At 44.9% G+C, this 15964-nt stretch overlaps 1 protein-coding gene across 3 annotated transcripts in view; it reads right to left on the bottom strand.

The window, feature by feature from the left end:
- The window catches only part of LOC306871915 (uncharacterized protein), a 160301-nt gene that overhangs the window by 12227 nt on the left and 132110 nt on the right, over nt 1–15964 (bottom strand). For 2 of the 3 annotated variants that reach the window (XM_079420167.1, XM_079420169.1), the window contains exons 35-40: nt 12880–14817; nt 12219–12296; nt 11598–11729; nt 8769–8918; nt 8437–8617; nt 8270–8345 (exon numbers count right to left, since the gene is read on the bottom strand). In XM_079420167.1, coding sequence (XP_079276293.1) covers nt 8270–8345; nt 8437–8617; nt 8769–8918; nt 11598–11729; nt 12219–12296; nt 12880–14817 — 2555 coding nt within the window. The remainder of the gene's footprint in view (nt 1–8269; nt 8346–8436; nt 8618–8768; nt 8919–11597; nt 11730–12218; nt 12297–12879; nt 14818–15964) is intronic. The other variant, XM_079420168.1, reaches the window with a different exon arrangement.

Raw genomic sequence — 15964 nt, 5'->3', positions numbered from 1 at the left:
GATTCTGGGGATATTGGTCTAAATGCATGATGTGACGAAAGTGGTTTGTGTTGACTTTCAAAATTCAGTTCAATCTGAGGTAAATCCTGACTAATTACTATACACTTGACAGGTAGGTTTTGTTCAAAAGAATCGTGAATTTTAGATTCTGTAGAGTTTGTGTATATTATTTGCTGACCATGTAAAGTTGTTGAGACATCTTCAGTGTTGTCCAAAACAACAAGCTTGGAGCAGCCTTTGTAGTGTGGATTTTGGCAATACGATTTTGGCAATACGATTGCTGAGCATAGCTTTCGACATAAAAGTATCCTTTGGTTTTGGCAATTCACTCACGCTTTGTTCTTCAGTGTATACTGATTCAGTGGGCTCTAAAAGGAATGATTCTGGGGATTGAGATCTTGGCTCACAGATCAAGGGTTCACAATGTGAATTTTCAATATCAGATGTTTCTAATTCAGGAGACGAGCCTCTTTGGCTCCCAGATTGGATGACATTAAAGTGTAATGTGGTTCTATATATAGGCACAGGTGAATCAGGTGAAAGGGGTCTGAGTTCATTTATTGATGTAAATGATTCAGGAGATGATATTCTGGTTTCAGGCAATACTTCTGATATTGGTTTGTTTTCATTATCTGAGAGGCCTGACTCAAATGAATCAGATTTATAAAGTTTAGTGGGTATGAAACTTTCCCACACTGTTTGAGTAAAGCTGGGAAGAGGAGAATCAGGGGAAAGGCATCTCTGGTAATTGAGAGATGCAATTGATTCAGGGGATGATGGGCGACTTCCAGCTAGACACTCTAATGATATCAGATCACAGTCTATATCTGAAAGCACAGATTTTATTGATGATGATCTGTATCCTGTCATGAGTGCTAAAGAGTAATTTTGCACTTCTGTTAAAAAACATGGAATTGGGGAATTAGGGGGAAGTACTCTATATTCATTTACAGATGCTGTTGATGCTGGAGATGATGGTCTTAATTCAGTCAAAAATGCATAAGGAGATGGAGTATAGCTTTCAAAACTTTTTTCAGTGGAGTGTTCTCTATCTAAAATGTCTGAACAGATGGACATAGAAGACCAAGATCTATTTGATTCAGGTGATATTGATTGGCAGAAAATCCCAGAACCAGGTGAAATAGGTCTTTCTGTGTCATCAGTCACCTCCGAATAATATGCTCCTAGTGAATCGTCTGTATATCCTGTAAGAGCAACTGTTTTTTCACCAGGTGCATGTAATGTTTTGTATTCTTCAACAAGTATTGTGAATTCAGGTGTGTAATTTTCAAAACTTGGCAAAGGCGTAGCTGGCCTAAAATCAGACAATGGAGAGTCAACAGAGAGAAGAGTGCAGTCATTCACTGAAGTTACAGATTCAGGTGAAGATACTCTTAATTCAGCCATTAATATGCATGAGTCTGGTGAAGACGGTCTATATTTAAATGGTACAGCTGAGTCTAAAGGCAAAAAATCCACTGACTCTGGTGATGATCTATATTCAGATAAAGTAATTCCAAGGTTATCAAAATATTCAAACTCTAAATCTGGTGACAATGATCTTAGCTCAACTAGGGATGTTAAAGATACAGGTGTAAGAGGTCTACACTCCATAACTTCAGCTGATATTGAGGTGGTATATTCAGACTTTGTGCATTCAGCATCTGTTGGTCTGGTTAGAGTGATTGGCATGGCTATTTCAACCCTTGCTTCTGAAGAACCAGAATCAGATATTGGAAGTGATAACAGATGTGGCTGCTTAGTAACTGAATCAAGTGACATTTGACTGAGTGTAGAATGGGTAATCTTCTCTGTAATGTCTCTTCCACTTATAAGTGCAAAAGCCATGATAGGTTGTTGAGGAGGGCCGGAAATTATTTGAGTTATGCTTTATACTCTTTCAGAGGACAATTCTGTGATTCCAAACTGATTAACATTATCTTTGGAAACATCTGAAGATTCTTGTTCACAGACAGGAATGATGTTACAATTCCCTTCATCCACAGAAGAAATCTAATTTTCAGGGAACCTATAAGTTTCTACAATTACACACTTTTCACAGGTAAGAATAACTTTCACCAAAAAGGGTTTTACAGAATCTGTCTGAAACCTCCTCAACGTGGCGCTGTAAATACTCCTCACTCTCACTTGGTTTCTTTGGAAGTGCTACCTCATATTTATTAATTGAGATAGATGCAATATCGTACTCGGTTACTATCGTAACCTCGGTTCCCTGAGATACGGAACGAGTACTGCGTCTTGCTAAAGACGCTATGGGAAAAAGCCTTTTTTCTCCTTTACTGAAGCCTTATTCAATCACGCAGTGAAACTGCACGATCATTGGTTCGTGCAGTGTGTTAAAAACGAACCAATGTGTCGGCAGCGGAGCTGCATGAGCCTATGGCGACGGAGCCCGCCAGATCCCGCCAGAATGGGCGGGGTTATCTGGCTATATAATCGGCCGTCTGGCCATAGGATCCTCAGGTTTACTTCGACTGAAGCAACGACTGAGTCGTGCAGCTACCTGGCACGGCAAAGTACGCAGTACTCGTTCCGTATCTCAGGGAACCGAGGTTACGATAGTAACCGAGTACGTTCCCTATCAATACTCCACTCGTACTGCATCTTGCTAAAGACGCTATGGGAACACAATTCAATCACGCCGTGCTATGGTAGAGGAACGACTGTGTAAAATACCTCCATAAGCATTCCATGCTCAGAGGGAAGTATAATAGTATACTCGGGCTAAAGCGAGCTGAGCTCGTAGGGGTCACGCTCGGCCCGGGTCATTCCATGCATTCCTCGCATACTCAGCACTTTCAGGGCTGAGATATGCAAGGAACCCATCAGAGAGCTTGAGTGCCCGTGCAGTCAAGAGTTCTCCGTTAGGGTTGTTCCCACAACGTAAGTCATACTCATCTAAGCAGATAGGACCCTGGCCTGCAAGGCCGGTACATCCAGCTTATAAAACCTTGCAAATGTGGACGGCGAGGCCCAGCCGGCCGCCGCACAAATGTCTGTAATAGACACACTGCTAGACCAGGCCCGTGACGAGGCAATGCCTCTAGTCAAATGGGCTCGTACTCCAATGGGGCATTGAAGGCCCAAGGAAGAGTAAGCCAGCGTAACGGCATCCACTATCCACTTAGAGAGTCTCTGCTTCGTGACCGGAAGCCCTTTGGCGCGGTTACCGAAGCTAACAAAGAGCTGTTCCGTGCGCCTGAAGGAGGCGGAACGCTCAAAGTAGATCCGAAGGGCTCTAACATGGCATCAAAAAATTAACTCCCGGTCCTCCTCGGAGGGAGGAAGCGCGGAGAGTTTGATGACCTGAGCTCTGAACGGAGTGGAAAGTACCTTAGGTACGTATCCATGCCTTGGTTTTAGGACGACCTTGGAGTCGTTTGGCCCAAATTCCAGGCAGGCGGGGCTCACAGAGAGCGCCTGCAGGTCTCCTACTCGCTTGACTGACGCTAGTGCTAGTAGCAGAGCAGTCTTCAGCGACAGTGACCAAAGGTTCGTGGACTGGAGCGGCTCAAAAAGGAGCACAGTGGGTAAGTCCCATGTAGGGACAGTAAGGGGCCGAGGCGGATTCAGCCTCTTGGCATCCCTTAGAAAATGGACGATAGCATTGTCCCTGCCCACTGATTGGCCCGCAATAGGGGCATGGAAGGCCGCTATTGCCGATACGAACACGCCGAGTGTGGAGGGAGAGCGTCCTTTATCCGGCAGTTCCTGCAGGAAGGACAGAATCACCGCCAACTCAGATGTAGGGGGGTCCTCACCGCGGTTTAGACACCATTTGGAGAAAACCGCCCATTTAAGGGCATAGAGGCGTCTCGTAGACGGGGCTCTAGCCTCAGAAATGGTATTTAGCACTCGCTCTGGGAGGCTGGTAGGCTCCCGTTGAGCGGCCAGAGGTGAAGCGCCCACAGTTTGGGAAGAGGGTGCCACAAACCATTCACCTGAGAGAGGAGATCTCGTCTCAGGGGCACGGACCAGGGGTCTGCGGTTAGCAGCTGGGTCAGCTCTGACATCCAAGGCTGGTTCTCCCACAGGGGGGCCACCAACAAGACCTTGTGTCGTTGTTCCCTGATTCGCCTGATGACCTGAGGAATCAGAGCGATCGGAGGGTATGCATAAAGGAGGAGGTTGGGCCAGTCGTGGGCCAACGCGTCCTTGACCTTCGAATAATAGGCTGGGCAGTGAGAGTTGTCTTTGGAGGCGAAAAGGTCTACTTCGGCCTTGCCAAAGATTCTCCAGATCATTCGAACCGTCTGCGGAAGGAGCATCCACTCTTCTGAGGGGACGTTGCTCCGTGATAGCATATCCGCTCCTCGGTTCAATCTGCCCGGCAAATTTGCTGCTCTCAGCGAGCGCAAGTTGAGCTGAGCCCACTCCAGAAGTCGCTCTACCATAAGGAAGAGGCGCTTCGAGGAGAGACTTCCCTGGTGATTTACGTAAGACACCACTGACATGTTGTCTGAGCGGATCAGCAAATGTCGTCCCTTTAGCTCTGGCAGGAAAAACTGGCAGGCTCGACACACTGCTAGCATTTCTAAGCAGTTGATGTGGAGGTTCTGCTCCGCCTTCGACCAAAGGTCGGTTTGCCTTCGCACAGCGCCCCCAACCCATGTTGGAGGCGTCTGTTGTGACAACTTTCCTGCTGCAGACCATCCCTATGGTCACACCCTTTCTGAACCATCGTGGGTTCTTCCAGGGGACCAGGGCTGTTACACAGGCCTGGCTCACCCTGATATGTAGGCGATCATGTCGCCATGCGTGGGGCGGAACCCGTGGTTTCAACCAGCGCTGAAGGGGCCGCATGCGAAGCAGGCCCAACTGTAGCACCGGCAATGCTGTGGCCATGAGGCCCAGCATCCTCTGAAACGCTTTGACGGGGCGAGCGGTGCCGCTCTGGAAGGAGGCTGCGAGCTTTTAAATGGCCAGAGCGCGTTCCGGCGCTAGCACAGCTCTCATCTGAGCTGAGTCCAAAACTGTTCCCAGAAACGACACCCGTCGGCTGGGAAACAGCGCTCTTGGCAAAATTGACCCTGAGCCCCAGGCATTCTAGGTGGCTGAGGAGGAGGGCTCTGTGTGAGAGTAGTTGTACCTCTGACTGGGCCAGAATGAGCCAGTCGTCGAGGTAATTGAGAATGCGGATTCCCATCTGCCTGAGAGGGGAAAGAGCTGCGTCCATGCACTTCGCAAAAGTGCGTGGGGCCAGGGACAGTCCAAAGGAAAGGACCGTGTACTGATAAGCCACTCCCTCAAAGGCGAATCTCAAGAATCGTCTGTGATGGGGGGGCTATCTGGACGTGAAAGTATGCGTCTTTCAGGTCCAGGGAACAGAACCAGTCCTCTGAGCGAATTTGCGAGAGGATCTGCTTCAGTGTGATCATCCTGAACGACCTCCTCACGAGGGCGCGATTCAGGCGTCTGAGATCGAGGATGGGCCGGAGGCCGCCATCCTTCTTGGGAACGAGGAAGTAATGGCTGTAAAAGCCTGATTCGCTCTGAGCTGGAGGAACCATTTCTATGGCTCCTTTTTTCAACAGCATCATCATTTCTGAACGTAGAACGTGAGCGTTCTAGCCGTCTACAGAAGAGGAGACCACGCCGCTGAAGCGCGGGGGTCTGCGAGCGAATTGGAGTGAGTAACCTCGTTCTATTATCCGTATAACCCATTCTGACACTCCGGGGATGGCCCTCCAGGCCTTGGCCCGCGTGGCAAGGGGCTGGATAAACTCGAGTGGCAGGCCGCCTAGCGGGGACCTGAAGCTCGTGATAAGAGGGAGAGGAATGTGCTCCCTTTTGAAAACGTTTGTGTTTTATTTCCTTGCTATAACAGCGATCAGTTGTGTGGGCGCTTTTTGAAAGGGCCCAGTGTTCACAACAGTATTTACCACAAACTCATTGCCATCGGCACCCGGAGCTAAACGGGGTGTTTGGAGGCATGACAGAGGACATTTGGGCCGTGGGCACAGCCCAGAAGCGTCAGGAGTCTGAACAACTTGCTTTCGATCTGCCTAAAGGATCAACCACTCTTAGAAGAGGGGTATTAATTACCATTGTGTAAACACACCAGCAGATCAAAAGTGCCGCGCGCATCCTCTCAGATCCGCTCGTAGCGGACGAGGGGAGGGGCCATCTTCACTGAAGAAGGCGAGCCGAGATCAAAGAGTGAAACGCGGGGCTGCCCTGGCGTAAATTCACTCAAGCTTGATTGCGCGAACCCTGGAGCTTGCAGTTTCTTCCCCGAGATAACTGGGAGATAAAAGGGACCGTGAGTGCGGCAGGGACAGACTGAAGCTTTCATAATGAAAGTAGCGCTGGCAGATCAAAGAGCTGCAAGAGGCGCTAATACTTAGTGTAAACACACTGGCAGATCAAAGACTGTATGCAGAGTGAAAAACGCGGGGCTATGCCGGCGCGAAAAATCACTCAAGCCCTTTTTTTTTTTTTTTTTTTATATCCGTCTCCTTCTCCGAGGTGACTGGGAGAAGAGAAACGCGAGAGTCGGGGCCGCCCAGTACAGCATGTTACAATGTGCACAGAAGGATTGAGCCACTCAATGTAATGAGGCGCTCTAATCCACACGCGCTGGCAGATCAAAGCGCTGTATGCAGAGTGAAACACACGGGGCTATGCCGGCGCGAAAAATCACTCAAGCCTGAACGCCCAGCCATGCGATTTTACCGTCTTTTTCTCCGAGGTGACTGGGAGAAAATAAACGTGAGTGGGTGGCCGCCCAGCGCAGCATTTTACAATGCGCGCAGAAGGATTGAGCCACTCAATGTAATGAGGCGCGCTAATCCACACGCGCTGGCAGATCAAAGCGCTGTATGCAGAGTGAAACAAACGGGGCTATGCCGGCGCGAAAAATCACTCAAACCTGATTGCTCAGCCTCACTCGCTGTTCCTGTCTCCGAGGTGACTGGGAGAAGAGAAGGGGGGAGGCGGGGCCTGCTACATAGAGGACCGCGATCAAATCAGCGCAAAGCCCGACTTTCGGTGAAAGCAGGCTGCCTGTGTGAGCGCAGTCTCAGTGACGCACACACATAGCTTTCCACTCCGGTCCGCCAAAGAGAATAGAGCCGCCCAATGAAGGAGGAGCTCTGATTCTCACGTGTGAACACCGGCGGATCAGAGCGCTGCAGGAAGCTCCGTGGCTCTGATGTTTCATTCTCCGAGCTTTGCTGAGAGAGGGGAAACGGGAGAGCGGAGTTGCCTCCACAGAGACGGACAGCGAGCGGGAAGAGCGAGACTCATACTCGAACGAGCTGTCTCAGTAAGCGCAGTCAGTGCGTGGGCGAGACCCAGACAGGCGGCACGTGCTCACTGCTCTTTTGCATCGTGCAGGATTCCCTGCACGAGCCACACTCGCTGTTGCGGCATTTGCAACAACGCCGATAAATATGCATTTTTATAGCACTCACCGGATGGCGGCAGCGAACAGACCGGGGCTTCTGCGGGGCTGGAGCGCGGTGAAAGCGGCGTCTCAGCTGGCAGGAGGTCTCTGGCTCAGCTGCGAGGCGTGTCAACGGCGAGGCGGCTTCTTGGGATCAGCGAAGGCGAGATGTCGTCGCTGAAGGAGAAGAAATCTGAGGATCCTATGGCCAGACGGCCGATTATATAGCCAGATAACCCCGCCCATTCTGGCGGGATCTGGCGGGCTCCGTCGCCATAGGCTCATGCAGCTCCGCTGCCGACACATTGGTTCGTTTTTAACACACTGCACGAACCAATAATCGTGCAGTTTCACTGCGTGATTGAATAAGGCTTCAGTAAAGGAGAAAAAAGGCTTTTTCCCATAGCGTCTTTAGCAAGACGCAGTACGAGTGGAGTATCGATAGGGAACTGTCTTTTCATTTGATGGGGACGTAAAGAAATTTATTGCACTGGAGACTGGTGAGGTAATATAATCTTCAGAATCTTGCTTGAGTTCCACAGACAACTCATTGAAACTTCCCCCGCATTCTCAGATTCCAACAGGGTGTGCCCAAAATCTGACAAGGTTATTTGTCTCTGTCTCAGCTTGTACTCTTCCAGTAAATTAATAGGTGGGACATTCTGTTCATCATCTTGTTGGGTGGATACTGGGATAAATTGACCCCCAGTAGCTCCTAACTCTTGGAGAGGATCGTAAACATGTTTCATGTGTATTGTCTGATGATTCATTGCAAATAGTACCACCTTTGCAAACTTGGCCATAAACGTGAGACTGCAGTCTCCAGGGAACAGCTTTGTACAGGGTAAAGAAGGGACTTACTTTTTTGATAGTGCCTGGGAATTGTTGCCTCAGTCCAACCATATCAACAGAACTATGTGCTGAGGCTCCGACCTCCCTGACAAATGGAGAATCAAATTTAAATAACTTATTACAGTATATTATTAATACATTTTTAATGGAATAGGTCAGGAATAGAATTAACTTACTCTGAACCCATCTCTTTGCCTGTCAGCAACCTCTCTTTCTGGGTATCATCAATGGAAGATACATTGCAGGAGAGATCCTCGACAGATGCCACCAAAGGTCCAAGTTCTGATCCTTTTTGCGTGACTTCTGCTCGCCGACCTGGCCTGGGGCTGTCCATGTCCTCCTGTAGGGCTGAAAAACCTGCAAGGCCAACATAGTTTCTGTTGAAATGTTTTAAAATCATTGTAAAAGTGAAGAGATTAATCATCTGCTGGAAAAGTGATAAATAATATAATGTGACTTTCTTAAAAAAACACCAACCTAAGATGTTTCAAGTCATTATCATCCATACCTTCACTATGATCCAGTGATATGGTTTGCTCAATTTCTGCATAGGTGTGTGATGACTTTTCTTGACTGGACTGGATGATTTTTATTTCGATGAGATGAACAATGTCCATACGATTTATTTTTGTAAGTGTCTTCATCAAAGTGTTCTCTGCTGACAAGTGGAGAGATTATGTTATGTATATTTTTGTCTATTAGAATGCAACGGACAACCAGAAAATGTGTGGCATCTTTGGCAGAACACGCTGCCACAGCGATATAATATCATAATTTGTTTCCTTTTACAACCCGATTTCCAGAAATGTAGGGACATTTTTTAAATTGGAATAAAATGAAAACTAAAAGACTTTCAAATCACATGAGCCAATATTTTATTCACAATAGAACATAGAGAACATAAAGTCTTCGGGCCCTCAGACAACACTGCATCACTCATCAGCATGATTCTGTCATTGACATTACTAAATGAGCTCAGGAATACTTCCAGAAACCACTGTTGGTAAACACAATCCGCTGTGCCATCTTCAGATGCCAACTAAAGCTCTATCAAGGGGGAAGTCGTGGCCTAATGGTTAGAGAGTCGGACTCGTAATCGAAAGGTTGCGGGTCCCCGGCCGGCAGGGATTGTAGGAGGGGGGAGTGAATGTACAGCGCTCTCTCCACCCTCAATACCACGACTGAGGTGCCCTTGAGCAAGGCACCGAACCCCCAACTGCTCCCCGGGCGCTGCAGCATGGCTGCCCACTGCTCCGGGTGTGTGTTCACGGTGTGTGTGTGTGTGTGCGTGTGTGTGCGCATTTGTTCACTACTCACTGCTGTGTGTGTGCACTTGGATGGGTTAAACGCAGAGCACCAATTTCGAGTATGGGTCACCATACTTGACAATACGTCACGACTTTACTTTTTTACTTTTATCATGCAAAAGGGAAGCCATATGTGAGCATGGTCCAGAAGCGCCGTCGTGTCCTGTGGGCCAAGACTCATTTAAAATGGACTGTTTCAAAGTGGAAAACTGTTCAATGGTCAGACGAGTCCAAATGTGACATTCTTGTTGGAAATCATGGATGCCGTGTCCTCTGGGCTAAAGAGTAGGGAGACCTTCCAGAGTGTTATCAGCGTTTAGTTCAAAAGCCAGCATCCCTGATGGTATGGTGGTGTATAAGTGCATACGGTATAGGCAGCTTGCATGTTTTGGAAGGCACTATGAATGCTGAAAGGTATACAAAGGTTTTAGAACAACATATGACCCCTCCAGATGAAGTCTATTTCAGGGAAGACCCTGTGTATTTCAGCAGGACAATGCAAAACCACATACTGGAGCTATTACAACAGCATGGCTTCGTATTAGAAGAGTCCGCATGCTGAATTGGCCTGCCTGCAGTCCAGATCTTTCACCTATAGAGAACATTTGGTGCATCATTAAACCAAAAATATGTCAGACAACCACAAACTCTTCAGCAGCTGAAAACCTATATCAGGCAAGAATGGGACCAAATTCCAACACCAAAACTCCAGAAACTCATAACCTCGATGCTACACCATGGTAAACATGCCCCCGTCCCAACTATTTTGAGACCTGTAGCAGGCATCAAATTTGAAATGAGCTCATTTTGTGCAAAAAATTGTAACATTTCTCAGTTTAAACATTTATGTTATGTTATCTACATGTTCTATTGTGAATAAAATATTGGCTCATGTGATTTAAAATTCTTTTAGTTTTCATTTTATTCATATTTTAAAAACATCCCAACATTTCCGGAATTCGGGTTGTACTACGCACATAACACTTGGCATTACTACATTACCCCATGTCTCTATGATGTTCTGGTGGTGAGATACGCCTATTTCATATTACATGTCTGATTGTAATTTTTCACCCAATTTTTCTGGTGTCTGATTACTTCAAAAAAGTCATAGCACATATTTCCTCATTTAGTCAATCAGTTTACAACAATGGTGAGTTAACTGCCAGAATGAAGAAGAAATAAATAATTAAAGCTACACTACGGAATATTGGCCTCTCTATTTCCATGATATTGAAACATACAGTTGCATGTTACTTGCAAAATATTCAATATTCTAATTCTTTTACATCAGTTGTTTTTGGCACTTCTATACAACGTGGATGGTTACCCCATTGTTATTGGTGCTCTCTGTATCAGAGCAGATTTGTCATGCTGCACCAAGACAGTAATACGATATTCTGATAAAGTCGCCCAGACAGCAACATAGCTTTGGCCCAGATCCAGCCCACATCTGGCCCGTGTGAAATCCATGCGGGCCAGATCTGGGCCGACACTGCTTGCTGTCTGGGTCTATATCAGAAAGAAAAAAAGTAATCAGAGCAGATATCATATCTGCCACTGTGGTTTGGATCGTGTTTTGACACAGGCTCTGTTGCTTTTCCTTTTTGATTACAGACTCTCTGGAGTTTGATGTTTTGATGATTCCACAGAGGTTGGGTTGCTGTTTAGAACATTCCATGTTCATCACCAAATAGGTGATTTATTCAAATTCAATGTATGTTTTTGGCACTGTTTTTTATGTACTTGTTCAAAAATGGAATTTAGTTTTTAACCTTGATGCATATTTTTTAAAAACTAATTGTAGAAAGTTTAATGAATTAATATAAATTCTGTCTTTTAAGCAGTTGCTGCTGAATTAATTACAGAAAAGTGGATTCAGAAGGATGCTGCACATTGGTGCTGGCTGAGCGGAAAGCTTAATTATTTAAATGAACTTATCTCAGATTTAATAATGTTTGCTATCTGGTGAATAGAGCAATGCAAATTTAGATATAAACTAAAGGAAAGCACATGATAAGTAATCTTACCTGTAGCATTGTTGCCCTCCCTTTCTTTCCATAGCCTTATGAGGGCATGGCTTTGGTCTTGTAGAGAATTTGGATTCTCATTTCTTATCTGATTGATCTGTACCTCACTGAATTCAAGCTCTCGAGCCAATTCTGATTGAACAAAAACACATTGGTAATAAATAATGTATTTATTTCAGATCAACAAAGTATTATGAAACAAAAGTGTCCTTACTGCAAGGCAATATGTGTTGAAATAAGGTTTTCAATAATAAAAAGTAGGCATGATGATTATTGCAAACAAATTCAACCATAATGTAAAAGTATCCCAACCTATTAAACAATTCTACTATTTTAACCACAATGTATTTTCCAGTATTGCTGGGTCACTTTTAAACCTTATTGTACTGCATAGGCTACTGACATTTAAAAAAAATGTCAGTATGGAGCAGTGGTTCCCAAATGTTTTGAAACCAAGGCACCTGTTTAAAGTTTATATGAATACTTTCTGTCTAACTCTGTATACTTACTGTATTGCTCTGTCGACATTTAAGCTCTCTGCTCACAAGTCACTATAACTGAATTAACGTAATGACTGCATTTCTGAAACCTGGTTAATTGATATTCAAAAAAGACGCTTACCTGACCAGCTGAAACCAAGGTGATCTGCTATTATAGCCAGACGCCCCTCTTTCCTGTCAGCCTCATCCTGTGGATCTACTGCAAATTCCAGCAAAGCAGCAAAAGCCACATAAATATAAAGCTTTTTTTTTTTTTTTTTTTTACAATTTATCATTTAATGTTAAGATAAATAAGGTCACTGGCTTTCTTGTGTGGAAAATACATCAATGAACAGTTTTAACTATATACATTTTAAACCAACATTTCTGACTCATTTTAGACTAATTTAAACTTTCAAGCAATGAGCAAATACTATGTAAACTATCAATCATGAATAAATACTATGAATGACTCTCCTAGGATTTGCGAACATTGTAAAGAATGTATCAACAGTATCTCACAACTCGTTTTAAATTTAACCAATTCTGTCATAATGTAATATGTATAGTGAATATACTGGCAAAAAACACTATAAATACACCCCACTGCATCTGGTTTTATATTTATGTTGAAATTTAAGTCAGATAAAAGAAAAAGAGACAGTCACAAACATAGCCCAAACATCAAAGAAGCACCAAGAAGAGTTGAAGCATTAGTTACAACACAGAGAAGCAGCACTTTCATCACTGATGTGCTGACGCAGATGAGAAAGAGATAATGGGCCCCAAGAGATGGGGGATACCTTGACTTGGGACTTTATCAGCAGGGATTCGTTCCATCTGCGTCTCAACAGGGTTGTCCCATCGGGGCCTAATGACCAAGGAATCCTCAGGGAAAGGCATTTGCATGTCAATGAAAGGTTCACTCTCTATTACTAAGGCATTTATGATGCTGCTTTCATCATCAGACAAGGCAGCAGCCTCCTGTTTGTCTTTCTCTGCCTGAGCCAAACTCTCCACTACCTTAGCTGCTTCTTGACTAATCTCAAAAAATGCAATGGACTGTTTGTTTGATAGGTCAGTGCTTGTTGGACGATTCTGGTCCTTTTTGGCTGGTTTCTTGGTGGAATCACTTTTACAGAAGCTCTTGGCTTTGGAAGACTTTGTTAAACTGGAGGTTATGGATGGGCTTGTTTCTGTCTCAGATTTTCTCCTTGATTGAGGTTTTATGGGCAACTTTGACTTCTTGTCCTTGGCAAGATCTACACATTCAGACCTGAGGGAGCTGGCCTTAACAGGGATTCGGGATTTTGGTTTCTCTTCCTCTTTGGAGGTGGACATATCTTTTCTAGCCGTTGATGATAGAGATGCTGCAGTGTAACTTTTTGAGACAGGTTTACTTTGGGATTCTGTCTTTTCAGGGGTTTTGGTTTGTTCTATTACTGAGTGCTGATCTTCTGGGGAGGAATCTGAGGACTCTTGGTCTTGTTGGGAATGAACTGATCTAGTAATTGTTGACACTGCTGTCTGGACATTGGCTATGACAGTGTCAGAGGAACCAGGATTAGATACTAAATGTCCCTCACTCATTACTTTGTCTGATTTAACCTCTAACATTGTTTGGTCCTTCTCTAAGATTTTGGTTGAGGCAGAGTCATCCAATTTGATGGGGGTTTTGGACTTTGAAAAATCTGACTTTGTAGTTGTTGCCAGATTATCCCCAGCAGGCGAATGTACAGATAAATCTGTAGCCTCTTTAAGGAGGTCTTCATCCTCCTCTGCTTTTATTTGCAAAGAGAGGTTGCAACCAACCTTATTCTCAGCATCATTGGATGCTCTACCAGGTGCATTGCCCTCTTCTTCAGCTATGCCCTCTACAATGGGTTGCTCTATTTGGTAAAATGCAAACCTTTCCTCCTCATAACTCCTTTTTGTCATGTCTATCGCACCACTTCTTGTCATCTCAAAAAGTTTTCCTTCTTGGAAAAGGAAAGGATTTTGTTCACTTGTTGGTGTACCCTCCTCAGTGGGTGTCCTTGCTGGTGTTGTGTCTGGAGTCGCCCCTTGGGAATGCCGATCTACAGCCAGACCCAAGATCTTTTGCTCTTCCTCTTTAACTCTAGCTGCAAATGCATCATCATCTTCTCGTATTGAATTCCAGGCGTCTGTCTCTGCTTTTGCTGTAACTCCTCTAGATTCAGTCTTAGGAGGTTCCTCCTCAGCATCATCTTCCTCTGTGTCATCATAAATACATATTTCTGGTTTAAATGTTTCTTTTGTTTGCCCAATAATAATTGGAATATTATCAATACCTAAGCTGCCACTACAAATATCAACATAAGATGTCCCTGCATTCCTCATGCAATCCCCTTTAATCTCATCTGTTACATTAGACTCTTCCTGACTATGTGATTTGTGATTTTGGTAATTAGCTGCCTCCTTCTGCTGTTCATGATTGTAAATTTCTTGATTTCCTTTTGATCTTTTTAAGCTTTGCTCTTTTTGTTCATCAGTTATATTTTTGCTGTTAGAGGCAGTTTTGTTTAGCTGAACTAACTCTGAATCGACATAACCTTTGTCCTTAAATTTCTCACTATGAGATTCTTGAAGGTGTGGTTTTATGGTATGCTTTTCTGAGACAGACTGAGGTCTCCTCGTTGCTGATTCAGCTGAAGATGCTGCACTGTGGGCCATGGTTTGTTGAACGTCGTCAGATGTTTGGGGGCTCTTATGAATACCTGCTGAAAAAGGAGAGGGAGGTTGTACTTTAATGATCGGTTCAACAGACCGTGCTATCTCTGAGGCTTGTTTGAGTTCACTAAACCCAACATCATCCACAGAGGATGTTTCATGTTTGGATGCAAGATCAAACAGATTGGAGCTGTCATCTCCTGCATCAGACGCTACCAAGGTCTGAGAGGATTCATTATCTTTTCTATTGTCCTTTTTGTCTTTTGCATCTTGCTCCATTTCATCAAATGTTTTTATTTTGGCAGCCATTTTAAACATCTCCTCTTCTGGAGTAGTTTTCTTCTGTGTCAGGCCACACTTCAACTCATCATCATCTTCTACTGTCTCCTCTGGGATTACTGATGGCTTAAAGGGAACAATCAGGACCATGGTGTCTGGGGTTTTGGGATTGACCTCATAACTTACCTCTTCAGAACTTGGTGTGTCAGGTGAGAGAGGACTCTTACCCGAACTTGTCATCAGGGACGTCTGCTCACAACTGTCATCGTCGGCATTACCCTCCTGTTGTTTGAGCATTCTACTACGCAAACTGTCTAGGGGGATTTCAGGGGCTTTGGAGGATGTCAGGGGCCCTGTGGTCACACTGGGTTGTTCTACTGTAGGTGGAAAAGCCAGGTTGGTTTTCATCTCTATGGGGCTGCTTTCTAAAGAGTCACAACACGGGGATTCATTTGTTGGACTAGGCTCAATAGAGTCTGGGGTTTTATGGGAAGAGTTGTCATCCATCAAGGGACTACCCTCTAAAGAGTCCTTGTGGCTAATAGTAAAAGAGTCATCAGCTACTGGACTAAGGTTCTCTGAATCTTGGTGTCTAAGAGGTAGCACTAAACCACCATGATCCTGTGTAGCTGCCCTTGAGGCCAGGGAGTCAGCAGAGGTTGTTATTAATTGACCATCGAAGAATTCCTCATCGCTCAAAAAACACTCTAGAGTTTCAGATGTTCTTTTTGTCAGTTTTCTAGATTTAGATGACTTGGATGACACAGAAACAATGTCCTTATCAACAGAGAATTGTTCGCTCTCAAAGTTCACCCCATTTCCATGAGGAATAGACATAGACTCACTTTTTGTTGGTTCATCCACTGCTTTGCTCAATGCTGGATGATGAACTGTAGCTTCAGATGTCTGTTCATTAGT

Source organism: Barbus barbus (assembly GCF_936440315.1).
Source record: "Barbus barbus genome assembly, chromosome: 1".
In the NCBI taxonomy this organism is placed as follows: domain Eukaryota; kingdom Metazoa; phylum Chordata; class Actinopteri; order Cypriniformes; family Cyprinidae; genus Barbus; species Barbus barbus.
This window is presented reverse-complemented; position numbering and strand designations above follow the sequence as displayed.